Source organism: Hipposideros armiger, unplaced genomic scaffold (assembly GCF_001890085.2).
Source record: "Hipposideros armiger isolate ML-2016 unplaced genomic scaffold, ASM189008v1 scaffold_39, whole genome shotgun sequence".
In the NCBI taxonomy this organism is placed as follows: Eukaryota; Metazoa; Chordata; class Mammalia; order Chiroptera; family Hipposideridae; genus Hipposideros; species Hipposideros armiger.
Genome location: NW_017731389.1, coordinates 5,576,105 through 5,593,465, shown reverse-complemented (window position 1 = coordinate 5,593,465; position 17,361 = coordinate 5,576,105). Strand labels below are relative to the sequence as shown.

At 36.5% G+C, this 17,361-nt stretch overlaps 1 protein-coding gene across 1 annotated transcript; it reads left to right on the top strand.

Moving 5' to 3' along the window:
• Nucleotides 1-934: 934 nt before the first annotated feature.
• Nucleotides 935-17,359, top strand: CISD1 (CDGSH iron sulfur domain 1; the record flags this gene model as incomplete). Its single annotated transcript, XM_019638373.1, has 3 exons — nucleotides 935-1,129; nucleotides 8,803-9,008; nucleotides 17,300-17,359. Coding segments are annotated over exons 1-3 (291 nt in total), but the record flags the coding sequence as incomplete, so codon positions are not given.
• Between the last annotated feature and the right edge of the window lie 2 nt (nucleotides 17,360-17,361).

Here is a 17,361-nt window from a genome sequence, read left to right as displayed (position 1 = left end):
CCGGATGGGGCGAGCACACTCGCAGTCCTTCACACCCCCATGCCCCGGCCAGCGTTACGAGACCCCCAGTACTGTTGTGCCTTCATTCATTCAGTGCGCATTTCAGCGCTTCCCGTCGTCTTCGTGGGCTTGCAGTGGTGAGGAGCGGTCAGTCACGTGTTAGGAGAGTTAGGAGGCAGCTGCATTGCCAAGGGTGGATTGGGAGGCTGCCCTTTAACTACAGTCAGCTCCCTCCAACTCCCACCCACACAGAAAAGATAGGAATAAAAACAGGCAGCTTCTTAGGAGATGCACCTTCAAAACACCTTTCAAGTTAATCCTAGCTCCTCTCCCCAAATTGGTGCCCCTAAACGGCTGCTATAAAAAATTTTTGGCACCCACACTGATTTGAGAATGTAAAAGATAATCTTAATTCTTTTTTTTTTAAGGGAGCACATTTTTTGAAAAAATGAGCCGGTTTTTTCTCTTTCCCACTCGACCCTCTGTACAAGTTCCAAGGTCCTCAACATCTGACTAACTGGGTCAAAGCAGAAGAAAGGGGTGTGTACCGGGAACAAGGAGGGGTTCTGGAATGGGACTCTACAATTCATGACTTGTGTCTGCCACTGGCATTTTATGTGAAAGCTGGACCTAGCCTTGCAGGTGCCGGACTGAACAAGATATTTTTAGGTAAGATTTTAGATACCTGATTATGGCAAGCGTCCTACTAACAACACCTGTCCACTGCCTGGAGAGAACCACACACCTGGGAGAGACGTAAAATCTGGACTGGATTCTCCATTCCCAAGGCCCTGCCCCTGAACTACAGGACCCCGCCCCTCAAGATTGCGCAAACTCAGTTGCTACTTCTCTAGGTCTCTCTCCTCCCACCTCCTGCAGCTGTCAAAATCCGGACTGTAGACTTCCCTAAATCCCGAGACGCCGCTCTGCGCATGCTCCGCATCAGGACGGCTAACACACGTGCGTACGGACTGCCGCGGCGCCTGCGCCGTAACAGCCTGGAGTCGGTGTACTTAAGACGCTCTTGGCACCTTGACTCGGTCTGTCCGCGCTAGCCCGTTTGTGTTCAGTGTCCTGTGCACACGCCTTGCAAGCGACGGCGCCATGAGTCTGACTTCCAGCGTACGAGGTGAAGTGGGGCCTGGGAGCGGGTGAGACTGTCGGCCTGCGCAGCAGCTTCGTCAGCTCCTCTCCGGGCTGTTAGCGCTGCTCTGCGCGCCCGCGGTTGTTGTAACCTTGAGATGCAGAAGGGCAAGCTCTTGGCCTGCCTGCGGGCTCTGTGGGCCGGACTGGGAAAATGGTGTGGATTAGTGGTATCTCGGATATAATTGGCGTGGGGGCCATGCTGGCATCTACCCAGATCTGGATCACATTTCCCCTAGACTAGCCAAACCGTAAAACCTAATGATCCCGCTGCTAGCTTTTCTTATTCTCCCTTGAGACGCTTCTGTATTCTTAAGACACAGGGCTTGGAAAAGGGGAAAGGAAAAACAACAAAAAAACCTGTTCCCCCTTCTTCCATTTAAATCACCGTGGAGTCACAAAGTGGGTTTCCTGCAACCCAGAAGAGATGCATGACTAATCACATGTTAGTTTTGCACAATTTTTTAAAGGGAAGAAACCCATTCCGAGATCTTCAATTTTCCCAGTTTTTTATTATGCCTCTGGCATCTGGCGCTCCGTGGCAGTAGTCCAGAAGAGAAGATTGAAAACCGAGCTCTTTGAGCCTTCTGTTTTTTTCAGCCTTGCTTCCCTGTGCTAGCTAGTACCTAACGTTTGGAAACGTTACTTCGTAGAAGGTCCAATTAAAATTAAGAGACTTTCTAGAAGTCAGTTAATGTGGAGCTTCACTTAATAACAATTCTCAGTGGTGATATAATTATTAATAAAATACTGTGCACCTGCTACGTAATACACGTGATCGCTGCCCAGTATAAAACGCCACACACACCTCAAGGTTTGGTTACCTATAACGGTAGTTAAGTAAAGGTAAAGAGATTGTCCAGAAGTTAATTAAAAATAGCCCCATTGATTCATTTAGTAAATATTAAGCGTCTAGGGTACCATATTCTGTGGAAGGTCTCCACTAACTTAAGCCCTAATTTTGTAATAGATCCTATAAATTGGAGAATTCCACTTCTGTTGCCAAAAGTTACCTGGCAGAGTGAGGGTGATACCCCATGACATTTTAAAGTTACTAATAAGATGTATAGGAGGTGATTATTTACAAAAATTATTTCAAAGGATAGGATACTCTTCTTGAGGCTCCTTTAAATAGAGGCACCTTGGTGCATTTAAAATAGGAAATGATTTTTGGGTTTTTGGGGTTTTTTTTTTTTTAAAAAAAACACCTATATTTTCTCAGGAATGATTATTGTGTAAGCAAGATATTCATGTGACTTGAGCCACTGGTAATTTTATAGGAAGACAGTTTACACTTGAGTGATATGGGTGGAAAAATTCCAAAATGTGTCTTTAAAATGTGGAGCCTTTTGTGTAAATGGGCACTAAACTCTAGGTAGCATACTATTGAAATATGAGCAAGGTGAACTCTAGGACTTCTTAATACTACCTGCAGGCTAATCTTTCTTGCAATCAAGACAGATTTGTTGTTTTTTGTTTTTGTTTTTGTTTTTAACCTAACCACAGGGGAATCCAAAGGTGACTTTCCCGTTAGCTTGCAATTTTCTAAGGGGCAAGAGATTGCTTAGCGAAGATTATTAGCTTAAACTTGCAGTATTCAACTTTGTTATGAGAAGTAGCAACTTTTTATTTCACCTCCAAGCATAAAGTTTGTTGTGAGGACTATGGGGAGAGGCCCACAAAGCCTTTGTAAATCTTTTGTACTAGCATCGTCTTTCTCAAATATAGTGGCTTGGCAAGGTAGGGACAGAGAATGTCTTGGGAATTCACCTTGTGTTTTGTAAAAATTATGTTTAGATCTCAAGTTATTCTACTCTCAATTTTTAAACCAAACCTATGAGTTTTTAGAGATTGAAAATCAATTTAGATCATATGATTTTGGGGAAGATGACCATGTCTCTTCTCTGTCAAATAAGTTAATAATTGTAAAGGGCTTACAAAGGTATTTGACAGTGGTCAGCACTATATAAGTATAGGTTAGATAAAAACTAAAAGGGTGTGTGTATGCATGCAGAATTCTTGTTTATATTCAGAAGAAAAATAATAGATGGGTTATAAATAAAGTTAATGGGGATCGGACCAGGACTGAAGAAGCAGTAAAGATGAGTGATTGGAATTGAAATCAAAAGATCCCAGTCAGTGACATGGCTCTTGATGTGCGTTTGGTCTATGATACCAAACTTTTTTTCCTTATTGAGATATAATTGACATATGTACCAAATTTATTTATTTATTTATTTAAAAACTTTATTGGGAACAGCCATGGTCATTGGTGACACATTGCTTTCATGCTACAATGGCATAGTTGACTCTCAGGGAGGGCGCAGCTCACAGTGGCCCATGCGGGGATCAAACCGGCAACCTTGGTGTTATCAGCACCACACTCTAACCAACTGAGTTAACTGGTAACCCCCCAAATTTATTTTTTATTTGATACCAAGTATTTTATTATAGTTCATTATAGTTTCAAACATTAAGTGGCTTTTATTACTATGGAGTGCACAGTCTCTAATGACTCTTTTTTTTTTTTTTAAGATTTTTATTGGGGAATTGGGGGGATGGGAACAGTGCTGGGGAATTGGGGGAAGGGGAACAGACAAGTTGCTGTCCTTTTGTTCTTCAGTCTAGTTGTGGAGGATGTTGCTTCACTGGCCCAAGTTGGCACCATCATTGCACTCTTCCCAGGCGAGGCAGATCAGTCGCCGGCTTCTGCACGGCCGCTCACTGCAGCTGCTGGCTGCTCACTGCAGCTGCTGGCTGCTCACCCTGGCTGCTGGCTACATACGGTAGCCCATGGCAACCCACTGCCACAGGGGCTGCAGCCTACGCCGTCGGTGACTCACAGCAGCCCAGCTCCAGGTTGAGCTGTTGTTCAGCATCTTAGCTGTAGAGGGCAGTGTCACTGGCCCTCATATGTGGGATCCGAACCGGGGCCCTCTGGCGTCCCAAGCCAGTTCTTAACCATCTCGCCACTCGGCCGGCCCTCTAATGACTCTTCATTAGAAGACCTTCAGGAAGTTTCACTAAACATTTTGCTCCTTGACACCCCCAAAAATCATTGAATCTGCTCTCATCCTTAATCTCTTCTCTTCACAAAGAAGAGAGATGTCATTTTCTCCTGCTTCCTCACTTTCTTGCCTCAGTAATGATGCCTGTTGCTCTCAGTTCTCACTCCCAGGGGTTTGCTCTTTAGCCCAAAGTCACTCATAATTCGCCCTCATCTTTTAAAAAACACCGACTTAACCACATGTTTAAAACAGCTTCTCAATGTGCTATCTCTTCAAATCACTTTTTTTTCATGCTTTGCTTTATTTACCCTTAAGTTACAGAATAGGTTTTCATCTTTACCTTCCTTGCCCTTTATTGTCCGTCGCAAATCCTGAGCACTGCAGTAACCAAAACTAAATTTCCTAAGTTCTTATTCTCTGACTTTTATATCTTTGTCTGTTTTATTGAAACGAAATCATAATTTTCCAATTCGTTTAACCTCAACATATGAAAATACTGTTTGGGTTCAGTAAGTGCATTGAGTCATTTAAAGTGACTGTTTAAGGGTTTGGTGTTTTGGTTTTTTTTGAGAAGGAATGTGCAGATTGAACAGATTAAAGGAGATAGCTCCTATGTTTTCTAAGCACTAAATAATGGAGGAGGGTTGGGGAATGTAGATCAAACAAGACTGGCGGTGAGTTGATACTTCTCAGAGCTGGGTAAATGGGAGTTCATTATAGCATTTCCTGTGTATGTCTGAAATGTTGCATAATAAAGTTTTATTTTTTCATCTCAGGAAGTATTTAAATTCCACACTTTGAGGCGAAAGTTAAAGCATTTGGTGTAAGAGCAATGTGATGGTAGGATGGACAGATGGATCTGCAAATTCAAACTAGTAATCCATTATTCCTTTTTACTCAGTTGACATTGAACGTCACCTGTGTGCCAGGCCTTGAGTAGAAAACATTAGCAGGCACAGCCTGCCAATCTAGGGGAGACCTAGGGAGGGAAAGATTTAAACACAGCTCCCCTCCCCCTCTCCTGAGATGAAAGGAACATTCTGATTCCGTGGCAGTTGACACTGGGCAGGGGACACTCTGGGGCAGAAAAGGGGCTAAAGGAGAAGAAGGAGGGTGAGATTTCCGTGTAAATTAAAGCAAAATAATTCCCACACTAGAGAAAAGCAGAGGAATGGAATATGAACAAGGTGTAGGATTTGGGAACAAGTTCATGTTTTCTCTGTATCTGAATAATACTAAGAGAGAAAAACCAAAGATTATACAGTAGTAGGCCAAGGGAAGAGTAAGAAAGGGATTATGTAGGAATGTGTTTTCTATATTTTTGTTCTTTATATTGGCTTATTCTTGGTATTTGTGTAGATAGAAAGCATTGTTAAACAAGGTTGGATAATGTGGGCTTTCATCTAACTCTAGGAATACTGTACCTTGAGAGATCGCTATAGAAAAGGGAAGTGAGCATAAACCAGAACAGGCAGAAATGATGACCAGGATTTTCCTGGACCCCAGTTTCAGGTGTCTAAAAGGTGTCAACTGAAATACCTTTTAAAATTGGGTCTTGGTAAAAAGTCCCTTGTTGCCTCAGAGATTATGTCTATTCTTACTAGGCATATGCACTACCAAGGGCTAAATGTTACTTGGATTTTATTGTTTTTGTTTACTATCTCGGGTTTTCAATTCTTTTCCTATTCTATGTGTTGACTTTTGAATCCATCATCATTCTTGTCTATCTTCATATACTTTCCTTTTCTTTCTTTTCCCTAGCGTTGCCGGTGATACCCACAGCTTTTTGCCAGAAAAGGCTGATTCAGGCCGCAGTAATGAAATGATTACAGCAACATTTTTCTTATTCTGGGAACTTTTACGTTTGTAAAACTTTCACATTAGAGAATGAGATTAGAGAATTCAAATATATATAAGAAGGGGTAAAAAGAAGAAATGGAAATTTTTAAGACCTTCTCTAGGTCTGTGATTCTAAAAAAACTCACTAGAGCAAATACAAAGCCATTTTCTGAGCACACGTATGTGTATGTGACCTTTATGTAGGGTTATAAGTGACCCTTATTAGGTGGTAGAGTCACAGAGTGCATGTTTTGATTACCCATGGGGAAGCCACTCTTGGGTGATATCTAGAGTCAGTTCCCATTTCTTTCATTTGCTCTTTCCTCTTTTCTGTGTCAGTTATTTTATCATTTCTTCCACCAACCAAAAATCCAGTGGAGGTAAATGTTTAAAAAAAAAAAAAAGTCACCATATGGATTTAGTTGGTAATGTGAGAAAAGAGAATAGAAGAATGTTTTAATGGCTAAGAAAGATTCTTTTGACCTATTATGAGTTTCAGGTAGAAATTACAACTGGACCCTCTTTTTATATTGTGAGACAAATTAATATTAGCCAATTGCAGTTGTTCTTTGGATCGCAGGCTTTTTTGTAATATGTAGGCATATTAAAACAAATCTGTTAGAGATTAATTCATAATTCACCTAAAAATTAAAGTGTAGCTGAGATCAACAGCATTTAGGGAATTGTATTATTTTAGCCTTTTGGGATGTTCCCCCTTTTAAGTTTATTCTAAAGATAATATTCAGCAAACATATTTGAACATATACGATGCAAAGCAGTATTTTAGCCCATTTTTGTGATAGGTACATTAACTATTCAGAGTGGTTTTCCATTAGCGAAGAAGTGGATTGCTGTAGCTCCTGACGTAGAGAATCTTTTTTCAAGTGAGTTCCATGGTAAATAATGCTTCAAGAAAGATCGCGAATCAAGCTAGAAATCAGAGCACAGTTTCAGCCCTTCTTATAAGTGCCACAGGGTAATATCCTGAAGCAGCGCTAAAAGTCAAGACAAATCTACACAAAATGTGCAGTAAAAAACACCCTTAAAGAAGCCAAAGGTTTGAAGCTGTCAAATGGCTTACTAACTTTTCTCAGTGGAGCAGCACCTGGGAAGGACATAATGTTTATTTTAGGGGATTCTAGCAAGGAGGAATGGAAGTATTGCGGGAAGGAAAACAAACTAAATTACTTTGTAGAGAAAAACACTGTGGTTGAAAATAGACTCCAAGGAACAAGCTAATTAGAAACATTTGATAAAAACTACAATAAATTATTAAATAAGCTAGAACGCCAGGATAAAAGGAACTAAGTATGAGCGTGGGTGCTCCTTTCGAAAGCCTTAGAGTTTTGTAAGAATGAGCTCCAATTTTATGTAAGGCACTATTAGGCAGGTAATTAATCATATTAGTGCAATCAGAAATCCGACTCACTAGTACAAATAAGCCATACAGTTAATTATTCATTATATGTTTTTATTTGGCCTTGGCATGTGTTTTTTGTACTTATCTCTCTAGGGCTTTATTTGATAGTCTGGGAACTTATTTCAAACACTGTGAAGATCTGACTCAGGAAGCACTGGGAAGCAGTCCAGTATGTTTATCCTGACCCCTGTTCAACTTCTTCCTGCAGTCCACTCCATGCTGGGAATAGACAAGTCTCCTCTGAGGCTGAGGCTAACCAGACTATGTAGGACTCGCTTCTCTCAAACGTTCTCTGGAACTGGAGTAGTTGTTAAGTGCTTGAGTTTCTAAGGGCTCCTTGAAAACCTATGTGAAAAGAGTAGATGGCCTGTTAATCAATGTTAATCAAGCAAATAATGAGTAGAAAAATGTCATTACTTTTTTTTTTTTTTTTTTTTTTTTTTTTTTTTGGGAATTGGGGGATGGGAACAGTGGAGGGCAGTGTCACTGGCCCTCATATGTGGGATCCGAACCGGGGCCCTCTGGCATCCCAAGCGAGTTCTTAACCATTGCGCCACTCGGCCGACCCGAAAAATGTCATTACTTTTAAAATGAAGTTTGTAGGCATTCAGGTCATCATCCACGGATGGATAATGGAAATTTAAAATTGATTAAATGAGACTATCACTGTAATTATATTCATGTTTTCTATGAAATATGAAATTAATATATTCTGATTTTTATTTTAATGAGAAGGCACTTTGAAATTAAAAACAAAACAAACTAAAACTTTTGAATGACTGAAGCCCAGAATCCTGCTGGATATATTCCTTTGAATGTTTAATATTATGGGTGGTTTTGTTTTATTTGTCCTTTTTTGTTTTTTCTTTGGATACCAATTCTGTTTCTAGTTATGCATTTTAAAACCACTAAAGGACCTAGTATTTAAATGAACTCTGGTGAGTCATTTTGTTAACATAATTACCTCCTGATTTTGGGGTTGGGGAGTGGGGAGGGGCTTGATTATAATCTGAATTTTTTAATGTATCTTTTTCTTTTAAGCAATAGATATCTGCAGGTTCAGGGTATTTCAAATCTTTTTATGAGTACTTTAAAAAATTATGAAGTCTTTTTTTCTTCTCCATCTATAAAATAATTTTTAAGTTTCCCTCTTGTATCTTAATTTAGCTATCATTAGTCAATAAAAAATACACAGTTGCCTAAGTAAGGGCTGGGGAAAATCTTAACAGAAGATTATTGCACCAGTGTATTCTGATCATTCTGTTAACATGACATGCCTTTGCCTGTTGGGATGCTTAATACTCTAAACACTGGATCTCCTGAACAGTCATGTTAGATATTAGCTTATATTTTGATTTTGATCATTATTCCTGTTTTCCTTCCCTGCTTTAGTTGAATGGATTGCAGCAGTTACCATTGCGGCTGGGACAGCCGCAATTGGTTATCTAGCTTACAAAAGATTTTATGTGAAAGATCATCGCAACAAATCTATGGTTAACCTTCACATCCAGAAAGACAACCCCAAGGTGGTACATGCTTTTGACATGGAGGATTTGGGAGATAAAGCTGTGTACTGCCGTTGCTGGAGGTCCAAAAAGGTGAGAAAAACAAGCCATTTATACTAAGTACCATCTTTAAAGTGACATTTCTTCTTAAACTATTCTATTGAACTTGTATCACCAGATACTTTTTAAGATATCCCTTTTTCTTTTTTTTTTTTAATGTATCCTGTTCTCTGTTTTCCATGTGCTCTTCAGGAAGGTATTTACTAACATGTATAACCACTGTGCTGTAAAGTGAAATCATACTCTCATTGAGTTCACGTGACTGTAACCATATTCTTCACCAAACGAGAGAGAAATCCCTTTATTCTGAGGATTTCCTCCCCAAGTGGACCTTAGCCTCCACTATCCCAGGAAAGAGAGTTATGCGCCCTTTCTTTTCTTGACTTTTCAAGCTCTTGGATTTAGGACAAGTTTTAAAAATTTCAAGAGAAAGTTTTGGAAAATTAGCCTTGAAAATGTCTTATCTGGCAAACATATCGACTGTTTCCTATGCTTTCTTTAGGCTGCTGGCTCTATGGTTAAATATCTAACGTAGGAATTTTTAACTTTTTATTTTCTTTTATGAGAATTGCATTTCATCAAGCTCCATTTGGAAGTGTCATCTGTGATACCTGCAGCTTTTTTTCAGTGATGACAGCTAGTGATCTAAAGATGGTAAAATGCTCTCCGAAGGTCATCTCAAAAAGCTTCATGCATTGAATGACTTCAGAATTTCAGTGTATTGTAAGAAATATGGCAAAAATACTGTATGTTCTGCCACTATTAGCATTTAAATAAAATGGACTTCACTAAAGATGACACTATAAGACCTAAGAAAATAGACAATAAAAATAATGTATGTGTTTCTGAAAGCACATTATGTCAGGGACCTCTTCCTACAGCAGAGCATCATCACATATCCAATATCACAAATAAGGAAGAAGTCACATAGTAGGTACTGGAAAGCATATTGTACTAACCCCCTTTTCCCAGGGCATTGATGATATATAATTCAGCGATATCATTATGCTTAGATTATGTCATTGTATCTGAAAAATGCTTGATGAACGTATGGAATTAATAGTGCCATTACAAGTTGTACCTTAAGAAGAATACTGTTCATTTGGAATGTGGGATTGTTCATAAGGACTAGAGGGGTTGCTGGAAAATAATTCTCAGTAATATTCTATAGACTAGATGTTTGTTTTTAAAAATTATGCCTATACTAATAGGTTTCATTCTCTTGTTGCTCACCAAAATATAGAAAGTAATATCTTTAGAAATTAGGGAATTTCTAAGTCAGAGTTGTAATAGTTCTTGAGTCAGTGATTTTAAATGGTTCATTGGGTGTCTACTATATATATACATGCATGAGAAAAGTTAAATAGTAAAACAGCAGGTATCATAGATGTGTATAGTGGATGCAGTACAAGTGCTTTAAATAAAAGAAGGAGCTTACACTGTGGGCTAGAATTTCCTGGGAAAACAGTGATATACATGGGAATTAAATTGTGCTGGAAAGATTGGTGACATTTGCATAAACTAGCAAATATTGGGGACTCTTTCTTTAAATCTGTTGGAAAGGATTCGTATGAGCAAAGGTGGGCTTAATGAAAAAACTGGGCTGGTTGTTGCATCCCCTTCCCCCCAGGAATAAGTCCAAATTGAGGTGAGTCTTGAGTATACCAGTATGACATGGGGGAGCTCCTTGTCAGGGATTTCAGAAATAAAGTTTTGATATTTCCACCAAAATGCTAGCTGTGGGAATGGAGAACAATGAACGGATACATGAAACATTTTGAGGTAAAAATTAGTCAAATGCAGTGATCTATTTGTGTGGAAGATTGGGGGAGAAAAACTAAAGCTCATTGAAATTTCTAAACCTGTAGGATTGTCATTAACAGAAATAAGGAATTCAGAGTGAAAAGCTGATTTCCTAGGACAGTGATAAGGAGTTGAGTTCAATTTCAAAGAGTGAATTAAAGGTGACATTTAAATGGAAATGTACAGCAGACAATCTGAACTGTGGTGCTAAAGTGAGGCAACAGGGTTAGAAATAAAGATCAGCAAAATGATGAGTCAAGCATAGGAATGCAAACAACAGATCCTTCATACAGATAAAAATCAAGGGCTAAGTATGAACTCCTAGAGAATTTTTTGCATTTTGGAAAGAGGAGTAAGAGCTAAAAAAGGAGATGAAATGGATCAGAGTTAGAAGAAAACTAAGCATATCATGGCTTCACAGTGGAAAGGGGGACAATTTCAAAGATTTGGTTGTAAACACCAGCTTGTGCAAAGTCAACTAGGTGAATAGACTATTATAGTAAGACTTTGGGATTAAACAGTTAGTCAATTGACCTTTTGGTGTTATTTCAACAGAATAGTTAGAATAGAAGCTGTGTCCAAGTAGGTTACAGTGTGAATTACTAATAAAGAAATGCTGGAATTCTAAGTATATGACAAAATTTCTGTAAATGTGACAGTGAATGGAAAGAAAAAAGAAAGAAGGTAACAGCTTTAGTGAACTCTAAAGCCTAGCTTTGAGGTCAAGAAAAGGGTGTTTACTTTGCTTGAGTTTTCCCAGAGGGTAAAGGGTCAGTAAAAGCAAATACAGACTTTCATGGTCTAAGATCTCAAGTATTTCAGAAAGAATCACAAATGGACAGAAGCTAGTAATTTAAATGTTTATTCGATTTTATAGTTCAACAAAACATTCCAGGATTCTTGCATCATAAAATTTAGAGTTTCCAGATGGTTAAACTAGGGATCACCATTTCCCATAGGTAGACTTTAAGGAAAGGAATGCCGGACCAGTCATTTTATTTTCCATTTTCTCAATGTCTTTTTTTAATTGGTTTATCTTTGATGCCATTAGTGATCCTCTTTGCTTGTAGGATTTGTCAGTTTTGAATTTTCACTGAATCTTGGGTACTTTTTATTCCCTCATGAGTCAATATAAGCATTTAATTTGAATATTCAAGTTAATGGATGTTCTTATTCTTCAGGCGTGTTGGAAGCTCCCCACTTTCTGGGGTCCCTAAGGTTATCACATAGGTGCCAAGTCACACACTTACATATCATTGTGCAGAAGACTCATAATTAATACCTTTCATTAGATAACTATAGTATATATTCAGTAATTTTTTTCTTTACACAAAGTTTAAGTTATAATAAAACTTAAATGCTTCTTTTACCTATTTTAAGAAAAAGCTATTTGCAGCATAAACTTGAGTTTCATCCTAATTCATTCTTAAGGTACAATCAATCACTGGTTTGTTGTGTGCATTTAACATGAGCAATTTTCCCAGACCTACCTGATGAATCGGATCTCTTAGTAAGGTGCAGAAATTACATTTTTAACACACCTCATTCCTCCTGCTTTCCTCCCAGGATTGGTAAGCCCTCTGCTGTTTCAGAAACTTACCTGTTTCATAATACTGGGGGTGCCAAAAAAATGTGTACAAGTGGAAACTTGGGTCAACGTTGTTCAAGCAGTAGTTCACCATAATCAGAAGTGTCTGAATGCTGATGGTAACCACTATGAGCACCTCTTATAATTGCTGAAGTCAAACGTGACTTGTATTCATCTTTTGTTATCGGTATACATTGAGTATTACAATTGTAATACAGTTTTCCTTTCTTAACATATGTATACATTTTTTTGGCACCCTCTATTTCACAAAAGGGCTATCCATATGTGAAGTGAGAAGACAAAAAGCCAGTAGAGAGGAAATGATTCAAGTGACTACAGGGAAAGGTACTATTTGAGATAGTGATGTCTTCAAAGAGGGTGGAAGGAAATGAGGCTAAGAGCACAGATGTGAAACTCAGCCTTAAAAGGAAGAAAGACAGTCTTACTTTGGAAACAAAAAGATGAGGGAACATTAATGTAAGAGGGAACAGTATGCAACATAGTCTTTGTAGATTCCCACCTCTCCCGACTCCCTCTCACATCAGGTTTTATATCATTTGCTGAGTTCAGTGGTGGCCATCTGGGAGGTAGGAGAGAATTTGAACAAGGACCCCAGAAGAATGCAGACTAAGAAATAAACAAGAAATAGAGGAAAGGCATGCCAGTTAACATCAGGAGCACAGCTAAAATTGAAATGAAATGCAACTGGACATACTATATAGAATCATTTTCTTTCATTTACAATTTCAGAAATTGAGTCGGGTTTTTTTGTTAATGGTGTACATGTTTTGGGGTTTTTTTTGGGTGTGTGTGTGTGTATTATAGAAAGTCTCTATCCGATTAATGGTTTGGAAGTGGGTTGCACCGAGTCCATTTTTTCATGGAAACAATATTCTGAATGTTAGTCAATGCACCAACATAAGGACAATTGTAAAATCTTAATTTCTGCTTGTACGTTTTCCTACTGTATCTACTGTCTTACGTGTTACTAAGGTTAAGTTCTTAAGAATGGTATAAAATGTCATATCCTCTCAGGAAGTCTCAAAGATCCCATTGCTTTTTTCTTTCTCAACTTGAGCAATCCTATCTCAGAGCTGTTTATGGTAACGAGCCACAATGGCCCCAGGCAACTTCCTTGGGAAATATAATCCAAACTCTCATTAAAAATACAAAGTTTGGAGAAGGAAGACAAAAATGTTTTCAGTTGTTATAGATAGAAGAGATAAGTCAAGAAGGAGTTTGTATATATTTCTCTCTTGAATACAGAAACGTCATAACTTGAGATATGGGGTCATTAAAAAGAAACAGAGCTTGTGTTTTTTATGGAGACCCTGACAATGTTGCTAGTTTTCCTAGTGGAACAAGGATCCTGGTGTTTTTTCCCCTCCTAAACATTAATTCCAACCTCTTCTCCATAACCCTCTCTTCCCTAGTTTTAAAGATATTTGAGATTCATAGTTTTTTAATTGGGTTAACAAACATAATAGGGTATTTTTTGGACATACAGGAAATTCAGCCAATTCACAAACTTTTCTCCAGGTTGTGTTAATAAACAAAGACTGGCATCTTAGAACAAATTTTATAATCAACTCTAAGCTAAAACTTTTTTTCATCAATTATTTGATCTTTTTAGTTTTAAGTATCAGAACTACATGACCAGAATTAAAAAGGCCCCTTGTTTTCTAATTTCAGCTCTTGGTTTGACCAATTTAACAAATTTCAAAATTTTTAAATGAAAGAAGGTTAATAAAATGTTTATGTTTTCATTACATTTATTTAATATAAAAACTATACTAACTACAGAGGGTGCCCCCCCAAAAAAAGTATACACATTTTAAGAAAGGGAAAAACTGTATTAAAATTGTAATAATATATACCGATAACAAAAGATGAATACAAGTCACATTTGACTTCTGCAATTACAAGAGGTGCTCAAAGTGGTTACCATCAGCATAATTTTAATACAGTTTTTTCCTTTCTTAAAATGTGTATACATTTTTTTGGCACCCTCTCTAGATTATGTTTGAAAGCATATATCTTTCACTCATTTTCTTTCCTCATAAAGAGATTAAAAATAAAATAAGACACTTTCTGAAAAACATTGTTATGTAATTTAATATTTCAATTTTAATCCCAAGTAATTACCATCCATTCATTTATACTGTGTTAAGAATTATGAAGTAATTTCAATAAATATATTCCATTGACATGTACAAAGCATTTCTAAGAAATTGTTACTCTTATCTTGAAATAGCTCATTTTGGCTTTTGGTTGAAAATAAAATATTTAGTCATTTCATAACTTAAAGTGATTAATCCCTAATTCGTAAATATAATATAAGAATACTTACTCTTCACATGAAATTTTTAAGTCAATAATTCTTATGGTTAAGTTATAATAGAAAGTACTATTAAAAGGTATCTGTGCCTCTGAACAAATGATTTTTAATATCTAGTTTACATTTTAAAGGCATAAAAGTTGTATATACTTTGAAAGCATGGAAGTCTGTTAGCAAATAGCCAGGATCTACTACTCACCACTTTTTAAAGAAATATTTATTTTTTACTTGTTTACTTTTAAGTACATGATGAAACATGTAAATTTCAGTTTCTAGGCAGAACCAGATTATTATAAAAAGTATATACTCATTTTTGTTGTATGGCTTTCTTAATCTTTTATAAGATTTTCTTTGTGTATTTCTGTATAGATTTCTCTCCTGTTCTTCATTCTATATATAGAAGAAAATAATTTAAGAAAATGTTAGTTTTCTAGTATTTTTAACATGAGATTGAAAAAGAAATAAAAGTCTAAACATGCTGCATCAATAAGTTATTTGAGGCTTTGTAATTTACAGAGATTTTATTTTACAGAAATATGTTTTATAACCTGTGTGCATAAAACTTTACAGGGACATGTTTTTTGTGGGCTATTTATAAAAATGGAGTCTTTTACAATGTAAACTTTTATTCTCACTGTAAAATCATCTGTGTTTGTTTATTAAACATATGTCACTTTGAAATGCTGTACTTTGCTGTAGGATACGTTTTAGTTGGATTTTTTTATGCCAAAAAAAAAAAAAAATCCCTGAAAGCTTGGGTTCATGTGTTTGCTGCAAGGACTTGATTTTAATATGAATAAACTGAGTACCATATCTTACCTAAAAAAGAAGAAATATGTAAACTTTATATACATTGCATTTATATTGCCATCTATCCCAAGATAGAATTTATACTCAGAAATATAAGATATGCTGATACCTTCTGTTTTTCCATAATTTTTAACTAATTTACTGGCTTTTAGAAAATATATACAGATGATAAAATTAAAATTGAATTTCTCAAACAGTAACCAAAATTATTTTAATCTTAGAATAGACACTTCTGATATCAAATTTAAGATAATATACCATCATTGACTAGTTCCAGATATCTGAATTACACACTTCACTGTGAGGAATGAAGTGATTTTACTGTTAAGGCCAAGACTCTTATACTTTACTCTTCTAAATTGGCTCCTCGAATGCAACAGTGTACTTTATAGTAAACATGAAACTGAATTCTAGAGTGTGGGTACATTCCAGATATCAAAAATAAAACAGAGCTGCTAGCTATCACCGTTTGACATGAAATAGAAATAAAAGCTATAAATATAGAAGGAAACAAAATAATGTACTGATAAGTGGAACTTCTAAGTGTAAAATCCTGAGGCTACACCTAAAACATTGTTGAATTCTTATTTTTATCATTTAACAGTAGGAAGGCTATACTTGCAAAAACCAATGATATATATGGAAGGAGGGTTCTGGTATGAAAATATACCTAATTATAATAACTGTATAACATACAACACAGAAATAATCTTGTCAGAATATGTTTGAGATGTGAAGATGAAAACTATAAGAGAAATAAAATAGGACGTGGCAAAAAAATTCTCATGTTTATCTGAAAGATTAAATAGGTAAAGTTTAACAAAGTTAGATAAAGAATAAATATTAAAGGTTTAATAAAGAAGAATAATATGGAGGAAAAGTAGCCCAATTTTAGGCATATTTAAACAGTTATTATGATGAATATAGTAACGTACTCGTAGAACTTACAAACAGGCATTTTTATATGTAGAATTTATTTTGATAAATTATGAAGAAAGGCGTAACAATTTAGAAAGCAACAGGCTCTGATAATATTGAAATAAGATCTAGAACAGCATTTTGCAAAGTGTGCTCTTAACACCATGATAATAGATATTAAAGTTAAAAGTGTCCATAGTCCAGTCAGGTTGGAAGGTTTGGGGTTAAAATAATATTTTTATAGCAGAACCTTTTAAAAATAATGTATGTTGTGAATCCAAACAGCTATGTATGTTTTTTAAACACAGAATGAATGAAACCGTATCAAAATATATTGCAGCACTTCTTTGGAGCACACTCTAGGAAACACTGTTAAAATTTTAGCTTTGTCCCTTTACCTCCCGCTGGACACCAAAATGTCAGTTATATCTAAAACGTGAAATCATGAAAAGGAATGGAAATCTACCACATCTCTAGAAAAAAAGTCTCCACAAAAGATATTAAGAAGGGAAATGTTGACCTATTTATATGAAAGTGGAAAAAATAAGGGTATGAAAAAATCAGCAAAACAAAAAGGCTTGGGGAAAAAATTGTTACAAAGATGATCAACAGAGGGATAATGTACAAATTGATTTTAAATGTATGAGCTTACAAATAAACAGACAGTGGACTTAGCTACTTCACTAAAAAGGAAATGTAACTAGTACATAAACATGGAAAAGGTTTTCAAATCCATAATCAAATGTCATAAATGGAAATGCAATTTTATATTAAGAATTACATTTGTGAATTGAACTTTACCCACATTCTGCCAAACAATACTGGTTTTGCGATTGGACATTTCACATTATCTTTTTCTTTTCCTAGTTCCCATTCTGTGATGGAGCTCACACAAAACACAATGAAGAAACTGGAGACAACGTGGGACC